This window comes from Gambusia affinis, linkage group LG16 (assembly GCF_019740435.1).
Source record: "Gambusia affinis linkage group LG16, SWU_Gaff_1.0, whole genome shotgun sequence".
Classification (NCBI taxonomy): domain Eukaryota; kingdom Metazoa; phylum Chordata; class Actinopteri; order Cyprinodontiformes; family Poeciliidae; genus Gambusia; species Gambusia affinis.
Genome location: NC_057883.1, coordinates 1993741 through 2010471, shown reverse-complemented (window position 1 = coordinate 2010471; position 16731 = coordinate 1993741). Strand labels below are relative to the sequence as shown.

At 40.0% G+C, this 16731-nt stretch overlaps 2 protein-coding genes across 2 annotated transcripts; both read left to right on the top strand.

Annotated features, from left to right (window-relative positions):
- Nucleotides 1-728: 728 nt before the first annotated feature.
- lgals3b (lectin, galactoside binding soluble 3b) lies at nt 729-6354 on the top strand. The gene is made up of 7 exons (XM_044142678.1): nt 729-836; nt 1860-1892; nt 3364-3445; nt 4681-4955; nt 5039-5127; nt 5245-5416; nt 5515-6354. Exons 2-7 carry the CDS (start codon nt 1887-1889, stop codon nt 5671-5673), a joined length of 783 nt encoding a protein of 260 aa, XP_043998613.1. The 5' UTR covers nt 729-836; nt 1860-1886; the 3' UTR covers nt 5674-6354.
- Nucleotides 6355-7174: 820 nt separating this feature from the next.
- Nucleotides 7175-16096, top strand: fbxo34 (F-box protein 34). The gene is made up of 3 exons (XM_044142671.1): nt 7175-7432; nt 13457-13607; nt 14104-16096. Exon 3 carries the CDS (start codon nt 14111-14113, stop codon nt 15968-15970), a length of 1860 nt encoding a protein of 619 aa, XP_043998606.1. The 5' UTR covers nt 7175-7432; nt 13457-13607; nt 14104-14110; the 3' UTR covers nt 15971-16096.
- Nucleotides 16097-16731: the final 635 nt, after the last annotated feature.

Below are 16731 nucleotides of genomic sequence, written 5' to 3'. Positions count from 1 at the left end.
TTCTTACAAAATATAACTATAATAACTATGGCTCTCCTTATAACGACAAGGTTCAATAAAAAAGATAAAACAGGAGAATCTGCTCTATAAGCACAGACATTTTGAAAGTGGCTGCTAGCAAAGAGCTCTAGGATCACTTCTGAGAATTCCTGCAGAGGAAAAGATGTGAGTCATGAGAAATGTGGAGGGTGGGTCAGATTCTGAGAATGCTCTTTGGTTCACATGGCAACAGGCTTTGTTTCCAGACAGAACAAAGCCTGACCCTTCAAGCAAAAGTCCACAAAAGAACAAAGATTTGCACAGCAACACTGAGCAACACACCCAAGAAAAGAAGGACCAGGTTCCAACTTATGTTGTGAGGTCTGTCGTTCATTTATCCTAAAATTTGTGTTTATTTGTATTTTTTTTCCCCCAACAGGTTTTTAAAAAAACATGAGAACAAGCAATCAGTAGGACACAGAAAAACATGTGCATACATAACCAGGAACAAAATACATTCTTTACTTCTACTTTTCTGCTTGAAAAGAAGTAGGAAGACATGAAGACTTATTTAATCCTACTCCTTATCTCAACTTAATGAAATAGTTACTAGTAGTATATTGCTAAAATTCATCTGAACCCCTTTTCCTTTTATGGAAAAAAAACCTTGTATTGCAGAGATGACGGTGAAACACAAATCAAATATTCTTTAGGTTTGGGTTAGCTGTAGTATAAACACATGGCCGTTATAATTTAGTTACAGGAACAAGTCTAAGCAGGAAAACAGGGCGTGGCTCTGCACTTAAAAACACTCCCATGTTCTACAGCCTGACAGTGAGCCGTTCTCCAGCAAACAGGTACGTCTCTTTTCCGATTCTTACACTTATGACAGACTCTTTCCAGTTCTGGTAAAAACTTCCCTGCACAGATTTGAACTGACTCAGAGATCGACATTATCAAACCTGTGAATCGTTTCGTTGAGATGACCTGAGGCAGTTTTACTCTTTACTGTCAAGGAAAACACAGAAACAGGAAACACTTTCATTTGAGTTTCTAGGAGTTGATGCTATGGATTTGAAAGAAGTCTGGTATTGAATAAAACTGTGTGAGTACCGAAATAAGTCAGGTATACACAGTAACCATGTGTACACAGATAGACATGCAAATACACAGGGAAGTGGACTGCGACCACACCCAGATACACAGAGAGCGGCCAGGAAAGGAATTTACTGAGAAAGCCAACCATTAGCTGCTGAAAGAACATCTGACAGAAATATGAGTTTTAGTGCTATGGCATATTGATTACTGGAGACACATATGTACATAAAGTACATAAAACAAACATGGCTGATATTGAGTTTGCAGAATGTTTATTGCCTTATGTATTTTTAGAAGTGAAAAAACAACAACATTAGTTTGTTGGGAGGGGCTGAAAAGAACCAAAGCAAGACTTCTGTTTCCACTTCTGTGGGTCTATGTGAGGGTATTGGCATTGGCTGATAAATCCAGAAGTTGAGGAGAACAACATTTTCAATGAAATTACAAATGTCAAACTTCAAACTTTAATAATGGATTATTGATCAGAGACAAATCTTCTGCCCACTGCCACCACATTTCTCAGAAACACTTGGGGGGAGGGATTACCTCAGAGAGAAGATGTGACGCAACCAGTGGCTTTCCCTGGCATGACACATGTTAGAGTTTAAGGATATTAATGAACTAAAAACACACTTTAAACTGATTTGAATTAAACCTGTTCAAAAGTCCTCACTTCTGCATTTTACATTCATATTCAATTGTAAAAACTATTTCCAAATTAATAGGAAACAAGAAAATGTTTAGCTTTTTTTTCTCACCTGTTGTTCATTTGTTGTTTCCAGTTGGGCTTCAGTTCACAGAAGAGCACAATGGATGTAAGTCTGATTTACTTATTGGCATTAACAGAACTTTTGTGTTTATTATTTTCTTTCCATGTGAATTTGATTAAAACGCAACACATCCAACATGGAGGTAAACCCCAACTTTAAAATCATATTTACTTTCCATGTCTAAAATAAAAGAAACATTGAAATTAAATTTTACATTTGTTTTTCAAGGAAGAGATATATATTTTCAGCATGAAAAATATTAAAGTATTGGGAGTCTAAAAACACAATGTCTAAGTACCCAGGTGCCTGTTAAAGAGCCAGGGTGGAGGAGTTAACACACCCTAGTGAAAGACTTTACAGCAGCCCTTCACACTCAAAAAAGAATCTGGAAATGATTATATAATCTGATCAAGCATGAGTTTAACTCTGGTCCAAACATTAGCTGCATGGTTAATTTCTCAAAATTATTTCCTCATTTCTTGAAGTCTAGTCATGTTGTCCTAACCTTCTTCCATTTTATCTTCCTAAAGAAAAATGTTCAAGCTGACTTCTAAACTAATGCACTTCATGTGATTTTCCTCAGTAGTAGCTTCCAACAGAGCTGATGCTGGCTCTGTAACCAAGTGGTTCTTATAACAAACTGCTATTTTTCTCTTTATTTAATAGCATGCTGGCAAATACTAGCAAAATCCCTATAATGTATAGATGAACATCTATTAAAGAGATGTTATTAGTATGTGTTGGAACAGATGCAGTAATATCTCAAATTGTAATATTTTAGGCTCATGTACTTTTACATCAGACTTATTTATAGATGTTCACTCAACCATACTTGAATATTTCTCACAACTGCTTGTCAGGCAGTTCCTGGGAAAGTAGCCAAGGGACAGGTAATAACAGCTCCATAATAAAAGTGAACTTTTAAATGTAAGAAATGTTGATTCTAAGTCTGAAGTGCAGAAATATGACAGTCTTATAAACTTGGCTAACCCTTTAGGCGTGTATCTTGTAGGATAGTTATTAATTTCCTTTCACTTTCATCTACTACACTTACAGATCAATATGTAATTAGCAGGGTCCACTGAGTGCAGTTGACCCATTTTTAGTGCTTTGTAAAAAAAAAAAAAAAAAAAAAATCATTATCCTGGGTTGTTTGGATTTGTATTATTTCTTAGTCAGTTAAGATTTCTGTTCTTCCACTGTAACTTTCTGCCTTTGTGTCCTTTACAAACCTCAACATGACAGTGTAATGGTTCAGTTCTGTTTATTTATATAGCACCAGTTCACAACAAATACTGTTATTTATGAAATCCTAGAATGCTGGATTACATGACGATTCAATTCAAAACTTATCTGACAGTAAATTTATCTGGCAATAAAGGATCTTGGAATCACCAACAATCAACCTGTTGAAATATTTTACTACCTATATATATTACTTTGATATCTCCCTGACTCTACTTGGCTTCTTAAATGTATGAGTTCAGAGGCGTCTTTTCTTTCTCTCTCTTTACAGCTTTCAGATGCTCTTGGGGACTGGCCCTCTGTGGGCAACAACCAATCAGGAGGTCCTTGGCCTGCCAACCCCACCTGGCCAGGTAGAAGCATTCAACTTCTCCTTTGTTTTTTAATGTAGGCTCCTCTGTATTCAGTGAATTTCACCCACTATAGTGAGTGACTGCTGGCTGTAACACTATGTCAACACTTGACTTGTCTTTTGGCTAATCTGGACATGCCAGTTCCTTGAAGAGAAATAGTTTACAGACCTATCTTTGGTCGCCCCTTGTTCCAAATTTTTGGTACAATCTTGACCAATCCCTCCAAATGCTGAATGGTTTTATTCAGCGAGTGTCGATATGTACAGTAAATAATGTGAGTAATTGCTACAGGAAAGTCCTAAAAATGTTGGGAAAGCCAATATTTTGAGGAGATTTTAAAGATGTGGAGCCACACGGTTTGGACCTTCTCTTAGTACTCACTAAAATAGTGTTTAGGTAATTAAACCTAAACATCAACTAAACACTAAACATCAACACTGTTCATACTGGTTGCCTCTCATCAAGTTAAGAAGTGACTTTCTTTGCCAAAGTGTTGCTGTTACCTCAACCCTTCCAAAATATTGAAGATTTCATCCAGATTGCTGCTGCCTTTATCTGCTTTACTCTGTGTTCATGGAATCTGGAGGTAGTGGAACATGTAGGCTGGCCACACATGCCTTCTGGCTGGCCTCCATTTGAAGGCAGTCTTTGACCTCAGCGCCAGTCATGACATCACCAGACACTGTCTCTCTCGGATGGGAGCTCTGCTAGTAGATGATGGATGCCAGGCTTTAGATACCTTGACAGAGTGACACCTTTCAGGTTCAAAAGCAATATTTTGAACCTGACAATAAGCTCTTTAACAATAATACATCATCTACCTCCTGCCTTCTACTTCTGCTGGACAAAGCCATCAGTTAGTCTTAACAAGGTCCCAGAATGCCGCTGGAGTCCTCCATTAAAATCCTGCAAGTCTGTGGTAGAAAACTCACAGATGCCACTGGTACTTCACCGATGAGGACAGGGAGCCTCGGGGTCTATTATGGATTAGTTACTTCAGTCTTCATTTCCGGCAATATTTTTTTTTTGACAAGAAAAGATTATTTTAAATATATTTTTAATATGGTGTCTGAGGTCCATAGTCAAAACATAAAAATCCAGGAATGTGTTTTCATATTAAGAACGACATAGATTTTTCTCGTGTAATTTTCTTGAGATGCATTTTGCCATCAAATATAATCTTATATAAAAAGGAGAATTGATCATTAAAAATGAATAATGGAATTTTGACTCAGGTCAGCCAGCAACCAACCCCACCTGGCCTGGGGGTCAACCTGCTGCCAACCCCACCTGGCCTGGGGGTCAACCTGCTGCCAACCCCACCTGGCCTGGGGGTCAACCTGCTGCCAACCCCACCTGGCCTGGGGGTCAACCTGCTGCCAACCCCACCTGGCCTGGAGGCCAACCCGGAGGCAATAGTATGTGGCCAGGAGGGAACCCAAGTCAACCCACTGGACCTGGTTCATATGGACCTGGAGCACCAATGCCAGCTGCACCCCAAAAGAATTTTGTAAGAAAACCAAAGAAAATGAGAAACGCATCAATAAATATGGACAAACAGAGAGATGTGTTAATTAATTTACCTTTCAACAGGCTGTTCCCTATGAAGAGAAACTGCCAGGGGGACTATTTGATAAACTACTGATCACCATCAAGGGAACCGTAAAACCCAATGCTGAAATGTCAGAAGCAACACTGGGGGTTTAATCAAACATATTTCTCTACTGACAGTCGTATTTGTGTGAAATACAAGATGCTAAAAATAAACTCTCTGCTTTTGTGTCCTTGTTGCCAATCAGGTTCACGGTGAACTTGTCTGCAGGCAAAGATGATCTTGCCTTTCACTTTAATCCTCGCTTCAATGAATACGGAAGAAAGGTTATTGTCAGGAACTCATTTTTGGACAAGAAGTGGGGTGTAGAGGAGAGGGATGCGAAGCAGTTTCCCTTTGTCCCGGGTCAGCCGTTTGAGGTCAGACATTTTCTACCATCTCGGGGAATAAAGGTGTCTGTGAATCTGCTGCATTTTCAGAGTCTAGTTCACTAACATGTTATTATTTCCTTTTGCAGCTGAAGATATTGTGCACCAACACAGAGTTCAAGGTGGCTGTTAACAATTCCCACATTCTTGAATACAGACATCGGCTGACCAACCTGAGCTCCATCAACACACTTGGCATCTACTCTGACCTCACCCTTTCAGATGTTCGTGTTGAGAAATTGCATTGAGAAGTCTTTGACATTACCGGAGATGTACTATAAAACACAAACAAACAAACAAACAAACAAACAAACAAACAAACAAACAAACAAACAAAAAGCCTTTGGAGGTCAACTGCAAATCTATTTGAGATATACTGTGGGTCTGTTGGAAATCTAAAAAGAATTTTAAAAGAACAAAATTTCCCTTAACCTACAGAAAACAGCCACAAATTCATGAAAACCAATTTTAGAACTGCTAAGAATCATAGATCTAAGATCTACCGGATCTTTTTAAAACACAGCAAAGGTTGTCTTTGGTGGACCTCCAGATTATCAGCTGATCTCCAGTGAAGATGATTGTTATTTCTACAGAACATTTTTAAAAGTCTAATAATACTCACAAGAGATTTGAGCCATAGACAATCATTGCTGGGTATTCAGTGATTATTCCGTTCTGTCTTTTTCCTACATGATTTATAAAAGTTTAATCTATTGTCAATCAACAGACATCGACAATAGATTTTAGTTTTTAAAAGTAAGTTGACTCATACTGAATAAAATAAATGGTTGTATTGCTCTGTCAGTGTCTGACATTAGAAGCCCCGTTTTGACTCGATGTCACATATACATCGTTTCACATTTCTGTTATGAATGGTACACATTTTGAAAAGTGCAAATGTGTTTTTATCAATAAAATGTAATGGTTTACCTGGTTCAACATTTATTTTCTACTTTCTAGGTGAAAAAGACAAGTTTTAATTTCACACCAAGAGATTGATAAAAAAATATTTTTTAGAAGGGTTGTGGAAATTAAGTTGTAGGTCAAGTTGATTTGAAAATGTGTCGTATGGCAGTGCCACAGATCCCTTTGTAAAATCTTCAGTTTTTTGCAAATAGCACAGAGTGTCTTGAATCAGAGGCTCTCTCAGAACTGCTGTAATACAACTGCTACAGTAGATCCTTTATGCCAAAAGCCATGACCATCTAAAACAACTAGATGGTCTAATATGAGTTACAATGTTTAATTTCTCTTTGGAATTAGTAAAGCATTTTTGAACTGAATTGATTTATCCAAGGTGAGGTTGTGGAAGTAGTAAGTTCAGAATTGAGATGAAAAATCCCTCAACCCAAGAACAATATTCAACTGTGGAAGTATATAAAAGTGTTGACTTACTACAAAGAACCGCTAGTTAAGATTTTGGATCCAAATTATTGTACAAACTTTTTAAAAATAAAAGATCATGTAGAAGAAGAAGAGAAAGAAAAGAGAATTAAGACAATAAGGGAAGCTAAATTAGTTGTCAAATTATTTTTGATTGCACTTATAATTGCTCCGAAATGAAATAACATAAGGTTTCAGAGAAGCCTGATGGTTCTCTGAAATGAGAAGTTTAGGGTCAGACTTTTATCCAATAATCTCTTTTTACACCACAAAATGGTTGTAACTGAATGTCAAAGGTAACAGACCAATATTTCATTTATTAAATTTTTACCTTACGCCTCCCTTTTAAGTTGTGACGTAATGACGCAGCGCTGCAAGTTTACGTATTTTAGTCGTTTACGATAGAGCTGCTATAAAGCCACGAAGGGCGAGCTTTTTAGTAGCCTAGGTGCTTTGGGAAGTAAAAAACTTAAATAAGCAGCTAAATTAACAGACCGCAGCTTCTGGTCGGTACAAAAACAGAAACAAACTGGAAAACAGTGGAGTTTAGCTGCTGTTCCAGCTACTAGCCTAGTTTTTTGTTTTTATTTCCTGTAGCAAAGACGGAGAAACTGCTTTCTTCAGGTAAGTATGCCTCTTCGACTTGAAATCGTTTAAATTTATGTGAAAACATGCAAGTTTTTTTACGAGCTCTTGTATTATTAAATGCTCTGTTTCCCTGCTTCGTTGCTCTGCGCTAGCTAGCATTACAGCTAACAAGTTTGCTGCGATTGCAATGGTTTCAACTAGTCGCAGCTAACTAACTTGACCAGTTTAAGCGGTTGTTTGCTAACCGTGCCTTCGACACCTCGTTGGTTGTGTATGGGTCAGCTGTGGAATACAGCCGTTAACATTCTGAACCCCAAAGAAAGTGGCATAAGCGGGTTGGAGGTGATGAACAGGCCCAGCACGGTCTCGGTTGTGTTCTTCGTAGTGCAGACACAGCAGTTGTTTATCAGACTCTGTTCAGTGCCAGCTTCACAATCAGTGACTTCTTAGCAGGGTTCGTACACGGGGTTTTGTTTTTAGAATTCACAAGGTTGGAGAAACGGGAAAATAAAAATGGCGTATGAATAAAAGAAAAAAAAAAACTACGGATACTTCCAGGTTCCTTACTGCTCTTTAGCTAAAGCTAAACAGCTGGCTATGAAGATGCAGTTAGAAAATGTACAGATTTTCAGATATAGACGTCAGCAAAAAATATTGACTAAATATATATAAATGATGTCATGGTGCAGAATATTACGTTCTATGTAACGCAGAGCTCTCTGTTATGCTCAGAAATGATTAGCCCCGTACAGTTGATCAACAATCTGATTGCAGTATTGTTTTATTAAAGAAACTTACAGGGTTTTATGTGGAGTCGAATATGATTTGTTACATGTTTAGGAATAAATTCTGCACATTAAACCAACCAGTGGACTCCAGCTAGGTGAATGCAGAAAGAAGCGCCTCATATCGCAGGCACAACCAAGCCTGCTCCCTTCTAAATGTCTTCTGATGTTCATCTTTGTTATTAGCTGCTCTCACCCACCAGAAGGTCTCTCACATTCTTCGCATGCCACTGGTCCATTCTTTAATAAAATTAAGTTACTTGTGACTTTAAAACCCAGATTGAGTAATATAGATATTTATTTAATGGACCGCTTTAAAGCATTGAACTATTGATAGCAAACATGTAAATCAATATATTGCAGATGTTGCCCAAACCTGAGAATCTGAAATATGAAGATAGATACCTGTAGGTGTGGCTGTTTTTTTGTTGGTGTAAGGATTATGACTCATTGTTCTCTGTTTTTAGATTGTTTTTGAACAGTGTGTAGTAAGGCTTTCTGATTTCAAATGTGTGTATCCCATATGGATACTATGACTATGTTGTTAACTTGTTTTTATGAACTAATTATTTTTAAGAAAATGAGCACACTTGCATATTTATTGTTGGTGTCCATCAAAAAACACAAAGCATTATATTTAGTTGCATTTTGGAAAAAATAATGGCACAAAATAGGCTTTTTATTTGTCTGAAACAATTTACTATTGAACAAATTTAGGAATTAAGGGTAAACTGGAATATACAGACTCAAAAAAAAAGAGTAAAAATTCAGAGCAATAATATATATGTTTTACATGTAAGATCTATAAATGTATCATCCCCAGAAATCCTCAAGTGGCCTAGTTTTATGTTTAATTCTCTAAAGGGGGAAAAAACCGCCTTATTAAGCACCTGTTTCTATTCAAATATTAACTGGTTGATCAATAAATAATCAGATCAGCCCCACCCTGTATTAATGATTAGTAGAGCAGAAAGGGCTAAACTTCTGACGCCTGAATATGTTGATGGCTCTAAATGATCAAGCCTTCACTAAAGAATTATTGCATTTTAGGCTGCGACTATGCTTGCATTTTGGTTTTTGTTTTTTAAAGGAAATGAAATATTCGTGTATTTAAATTCTATTTTATATTGTATTAAAAAGGCTTAAAGCTGCTGCATGTAACCTTAAAAAAAAATTATTATTTTTTGTTTATTTGTTGAAACTCACTTGGTTGAGACAGTATAATATGAGACAGATTATCTCTGAGGAAAATATAGAATATACTAGAAATAACCAATCAAAGCCAGGAGGAGGGTCTTATCGCTGTCAATCATGCCTGTGTGTGCGCCACTCACCCTCCACACACATTTAGCAGCCTGTTTAAGAAGTTGATTGACAGTTCTAAGCCCCTCCTCCTGGCTCTGATTGGTTGTTTTTGGTCAGAGCAGTGAGATTCTTAAGATGGCTCACTGCTAGAGGAGCTGGAGGAGATTGATCCTTTTATGATGATAGTTTTAACAAATAATTAAAAAACTTTTTTAAAATAGAAGTTACACACTGGTTAAAGGAAAAATCAGCAGAATGTGCCAATATTTTTATTTGAATAATCAAAAGAATAGTCAATAGTTTCAGCCCTGCATACTTTTTTTTTAGACCTTTTTTTAATGGTATTTTGACCATGATGGCAGTATAAAATAACACACATGAACAAAGAATGCTAGACTAATCTAACAAATGGCAAATAATGGGACTAGATATTTTTTACATATGGTAATATCACTGGAATATACCAATTACAATATTTGCCACTATAGTTTTAATAAATGTTTTTTTTTTTTTTTTTTTTAAATCGCCCAGCTCTGTTTGAAAATGTTAACCAACTTCTATGATTTTCTAAACATAAACATAAGCTTTATTGGAGGTTCTGTTTGTAACTTCTACTGATAATTTTACCTCTTCACCATTTTCAGTAGTTTTGGTGATTTTGTACTATTATTTATTTAGTTTTATGTAGGAATTGTTTCTAATTACTTTGGAGTGTTTCATGCCTTCAGAAGGAGATTTCTGACCTTTTTTGACCGTCAGTGATATGAGTAGGGAATAGAAGCTTCTGCTGCGGTGGGTTGAGGAGCCTTTGGTCTCCCTCCCTCCTCCATCTCTCCAACAGGAAAACTGCATCAAACGTGCCTGGTAAACATGTTCTGTGATCAATTTTCAGTCGTCATCAGCGTCAAGGTAACATGGGTCAGGACAGGTCAAAGGTGAACGGCCAAAAACCTGTGAAGCTGTTGTAACTCTTCTCACGTTATCATCTGCTGTGTAAATGATCAGACATGTTAAGCAATGCAGTGAGCATCCTCCTGCATGCTGAGCTCCAGAACATGCTTTCTGGATGATGATGTATTGTTCCCAGCTGTTTGTCCTGAAATGCACTTTGAACTGTTCACTGAGATGATTAGGGCGACTCTCGGATGCTACGCCACACACTCCGCTCACTCAAATGCGTCGAATGAGACAAGTCCATCAGATGCACAACTTGTATTTACTTTTTTGTTAGATCTCTTCAGGAACTAAATGCATAAAATGCAGGAATATATCTGCATTTCTTTTCCACTGATGGATTTTAAACTTCCTGGCTGATAAATTACACTGATATTTGCCTTCTCTAGTGTATAGGCTATTAGCCTGGTTCCTGAGGCATGTTTGTGAAGAGCACAGTGTTGCTCTTTGTGAATAAATGCCAACTGCCAATGGATCTTAAGAGCAAATAGCTCCAATACAATCATTTCTGCTGGGGAATTTCTCTTCCTTCAGGTTTCATTTAAATAAATTTTTTTTGGCAGGGGCAATGCTCATTAATTGGCATTTTTGTAAATGCGGCAAAATTAGCCAAGTGGCTATTTGTCATCTGTTGTCCCTGGACACTAGCTGTGTTTCCATTGACCATATAATTGTGCAATTTGACATTAAGCAAATAAAGTAGCTTAATGGAAGCCTGACAATTTTGGAATAAAACCCCTCTCGTTTTTCAATAAAGTTTTGGAACTAGAATGAGAAGGTTGTTTTTTTTGACCATATAAAAATTAGTTTATTTTGAAAAACTGCAATGGAAACACTTTTTTCACATCACACAAGTCACTTTGTCAACAACCTGATGTTACCATTAGTGTAAACCACGAAGAAGACGACAGGAAGCACTTGGCTTGTTTCTGAATGTTTTATCATGTGAAAACTTCACATGCGTTTTAAATTGTTTCTTGTCTAATGGAAACACCACAATTACAAAATTCTGTTTTTTGACATTTGCACACTATAAACACAGTGTTTTCTTGCAGAAAGAAATACTTTTTAGGTTTAAAATAAATTCTACAATGTGTGAAAGTTAACTTTGATAAATAATTATATTAAAGCAACACAAAACATACAATGAATGATTCATACAAATTCTTATAATCTTTATCCTTTTGTCAGTTTGTAAGCAACGTTGTGGCATCCAGTAACTCTGAGCAATTTTGATGAAGCCCCAAAATCTTTCATCTGGCCTCACTTTGCACTAAAAGCACTCTGCCTAGTATTGCCTCAGCGTTAAACGTGTTCCTTCATAATCAAGTGGTCTGTCCACTACTAGTCCAACATCTTTGACTTTGTAACTATGAAAGGTTTCCTTACATATTCAACAGTGTCTCACCTCACCGGTAAACAGTCTGGAACTTTCCACGTGAGGGGAGGAGGTGCTGGGCGACGCATTCAATAGCACTATGAAAAACTGAGTGTAAATGCACATTGGCAGTGGTTGCTATGGAAATTTCACCAGGGGTTTTGTCACAATATTGTCATTGTAGGCATCTCACATGGCACAAAGCATGATCCAGCAAACATATTTGTTGTATTGCTCACACCTGTGGGTATGTAGGAGTGACACGTGGAGCATATTCTGATATAACACCACCAGGTGTCTCCACTAGAGGGGCACCGATTGCAGTTTTCTGGTCATTCACAGATCTTTAAGAGGCCTGACCTGTTGGTATACATCAATACTGACTTTTTTTTTTTTCTTTTAACTGTCATTGACAGGTGTTAAGGTCACAATACACCTTCAATCAATCAACTTTATTTAACTGAAAAATATAAAAGAATACCTGTGAATCAATACAAACTTGTTTTAGCTGCATATAAATGAAAAGTCGGCACACGTGACCTGCTGGGCAGCAATTTCTCACTGCAGAGCTAAATGGTACAGTAGGTATAGTTCAGAACTTTGTGGAGTTGGATAAGATCTGTAAAAACAATCAGTAAGTATTGACTGATCGCTGATCACTCAAAATGAAGGAAGTCTGAACGAACCAATCAGGCACTAATTTGGCTGAAGATATTTCTAAAAATCAATGGTTAAATTCTACTTTGCTCACAAGTAATGAGATTAAGCTTAAATCTTTTTCAGCAAAAACATTCAGTTATAGTTTTTTTTCTCTTTTTTTTTTTTTAAATGGATGTAGCCAGTGGTAGAAGACTGAATCAAAATGTGGATCAACACCACTATGTTTGGAGAATATTAGTCTGCCCCATAGATGGTGAAATATGCCCCTGTCTCTGATGAGATTTTAATAAACAGTTTTGTTCCTCGTCAAAAATAAAATTTCTCATGGCAAAAATTGAAATTAAACAATTGCATTTATGACACCGAATTAATATGTGAAGAATACAATTGTACAAATAAATAATTTTAAGATGACTCAAAATTCTAGTTTAACCTGTAACATTTAAAATTTATGAAATGTTAATTAATCCCAAGGATGAGCTCTTATATATTCATTATGAATATTTGTTTTAAAGATGACCTCTGGCCTGCAGTGCCCAAATAATTATGCACTGCACAGCAAGAAAAAATTCAGCCCTTCCTTGAAGTTTCAATGGCCTCATATTAAAGGGACATTAAATGGTAGAATGCTGGAGTGGCTCTGACTGGATCGTTCTAAAACTTGAGCGGTAACTGGACTGTGCTGTGTGTCGCTCTAATGTGGCGGTTGGAGAAACACCTGGGAACACCAAACTCCTGTCCTGGAGTGTCTCTCGAGAACTAGAGTTTGACACCCATAGAGAAATATTCCAGTTGTCTTCTACTCAAACACTTCTAGAACCTTCCTGTAACTGATATAACATTTTTATTTTCATTATTATTAAAGAGATTACATTACACGTCAGTTTGTTATTGCTGGATTACATCATGTTGGGATGATTCATCTTGCAACATTTTAACTCGTATTTACAAGTTTTGTTTTTGTATTTCAATGCACAGGCGGTCTCTCAAGTTCAGTCTGCTTTTCTGAAGTTAGTGGAGTTGGAGAAGAAGCGACACGTAAGATATGAAGCTGTAGAACCAGAGAATCTTTAACATCAACCTGGATCTCACCTCCGATACCACTGGGAAATCAAAATGTGCTGTCAAGGTAATCATAATTACTATATTATGAAACTGTGTGGTATAATTATTTTGTCTACATTTATAATAACTTTAAAGTAGCGTCTTGGCCCCTCGTTTCCTGAAGAGCAGAAAACTGAGCTGGTTGTGTAGTTCCCTCTAACACCGTTGTTTCCATCATGAGATCTTTAATTGTTTCAGCCCTGGTATCTTGGTGGATACGAGGGCTACAATGGATTGGAGTCCCAATGACTTCTTGAAGGCTGGCTTGTTGCGGTTTAGCACCGTAGCTGTCTGCTTGATTTAAAAAAAAACCAAAAAAAAAACACCCACACTACTGAACATGTTATCCCTGCTTGGTGCATCTCTACACTCTTCCCACCATTTAATGTGAGAACCACAGAGAAGCAGATTGGTTCACAACATTCTTTAAAAGTTATCCAAAAGCTGTAGCACATTTGAAGTTTTTCCTTTATAAAGATTGATCATTTTTGTAACTAAATAACTTTCTCCTCCTCCTCTAGGCCAGCCATGCATCTAAGGTCCTACCCAAAGTTCCTATGCTCAGAGGTGCATTTGGATGCAGTCCGTGTACAGACGTCATCTCAGAGGAGCGCTTATTTTGGTAGCCAGCAGGAGATGCTGATGATGAAGATGTCCAGTAACCAGAGCAACATCAGCACCAGCCGTATTCCATTAAGCTTCATCTCCACCAACACATTCTACTACAGCACCGGCGGCCCATCACTCCATCTGAAGGCGCCGCGCGGCACCTCCGGGCAGCAGCTCTCCTGTCGGACCGACAGCAGATGCAGCACTCCCCTCGGACCGTGCCGCAGCGCCACGGAGGACGCTGATGCGGCACCGAACGTATGGACAGTCATCAAACCTGGACATGTGCGTGAAAAGATTGCAATATTTGCTTCAGAGGCAACACGGCCAGATGGGGCAGACAGCGGCGATTGCAGCTCAGCTCACTGCTTGAGCCACGGCGATCCAGCAGCGAAGGCATGCACCAACGGCAACACTCCACTGGGGCCTCTCCGCGCCGTGAAGGCCAAGGGAAGTTGGGAAGAAAATCGCTCTGCCAAGAGGCGCCGCAGGTGCTTGAGCAACCAGAACCATCAGCTGGACCAGAGGAGCCACATCCTGACTGTACCAGAGCCGAGATGCTCAGAGGGTCCCGGTGGGCAGCGTGGGGAGGCACCGGAGCCAGCACAGGGCCCAACGCCAGCGGAGGAGGAGCAGAAGATCTCTGTGGTGGAGATGGTGGCGTTCCTTGAGCAGAGAGCAAGCGAGCTGCAGCCAAACCTAAAACCTCTGTTAAGCCTCCAGAGGAGCTCCACCACCATCACCCTTTCCAGAAACCCCCGGCCCGAGATCAAGGAGGGCGACGAGCCAGACATCGTCAGGGTGTCAGAGATGGTGGCCAAGCTGGAGTCCAAGTGTTTGAGGAGCAGCGAGACGAGTCTGTCCAGGAGCAACAGCCTGAAGAGGACGGTGGGGCGTGTCCTGCTGGCTGCTGGACAGAAGAGCTTCAGCTCCTGCTGGACACAACCCTCATCAGGACCACCTGAAACTCTGACAGCAGACCGGGTGGAGCCGCCTCTACAGGTGGAACCCACTGTCCGGGTGGAGTCCCCTGCCTGGGTGCTGCCCCCCACTCCTGCTGCACCGCCTAAGGAGGTTTCTGGGGAGACGGCGGGCCTTCAGAGTGCAGAGCAGGAGCCGCTGCCCGGCCTCCTGTTCCTGTCTCCTGATGAGACGGGGCCAACGCTCTGCACCCCCCATTACAGAACGACCTTTTACCTGGAGCCCGCACTCCCTCCGGTCAGCGCCCCCCAGAGGTCAGAGAAGAACCAGGTCCACAAGACCATGGGTTGTCCTTCTTGCTCTGTGGCGCTGCCTCTCGGCCGGAGTGCTTCGGTGTCGCAGGACTTCCTGCGGGTGCGCCAGCGGCTGCAGCAGCTGCTGGCCCCCCAGTCGTACCTGCTGCTGCTGCCGCACCACCTGCTGGTCAACCTGCTGCTGCTGCTGCCTACCCAGAGCCTCGCCGCGCTCAAGTGCACCTGCAGCTACTTCAAGTTCATCATCGAGAACTACAGCGTGCGGCCCGCCGACTCGCTCTGGGTGTCTGACCCCCGTTACCGTGACGACCCCTGCAAACAGTGCAAAAAGCGTTACCGCCCTGGAGACGTGTCTCTGTGCCGCTGGCACCACAAGCCGTACTGCCAGGCTCTGCCGTACGGGCCGGGTTACTGGATGTGTTGCCACGGCTCCCGGAGGGATGCGCCCGGCTGCAATGTGGGTCTCCATGACAACCGCTGGGTGCCTGCGTTTCACAGCATCAATGTGCCAATTTATAGGAGGAACTATCACTATGAAAGCTGAATTATTTTATGTGTATGTGTGTGTAGAGCTGTATGAAAAGCAGAGGGGCTGCCTCAGTCCCAGTTATTATCAGCTGATGCCTTGTCATGTGTATCCCTTTTACTAAAAATGGTTTCCAGCATCAAATTTGTTTTGTCATGACTGGAGCATGTTCAACCCCCCAGGCTGAACTCGTCCTGCTGCAGCTGCCTGCTGAGTGTGTTCAGGCTGGATCACTAACATCCAACAGTCCTTCATGTTTTCCTGGATATTACCATCTGTTTGTTCCAGGAAAGCACTGGATAAATTAGGGAATGTGTTCAGCTTGAAGCAAAGCAGCAGGTTTTAATTTGGGAGTAAAACTCTGTGCAGCAGGTTGAAGTGCGTTGTGTTTCCACAGAAAAAAAAAGTCTTAATAAGAAACATCAAGATGTAAAGCAGCTAATGGTCAGATTTGTTTTGGAAAAAATGTTTTGTGGCTGCATGCAGTGTGGCGGCCCCTACTGTTCAATCTGACACCTTTCAGCATTTTCAGTTTTCAGATGAGTTTTTTTGTGTGTGTGTTTTTTATTGATCTCCTTTTTGGAAGAGGAGGATTCCTCTGGAACTCTTCCAAGTTTCAGAGTTAGAACAGAACATCACTCTGCTGCCAAAGTGGATCTTTGGTCATCTGACCAGTCAGGCTGCTAACACCAGTACGGTCTGGTGTTGTGGAGCCAGTCAGGTGGCCTATTTTGTGGGAGAACGATCTGCTATCAAAGAGACATTCAGGAGAGACTCAG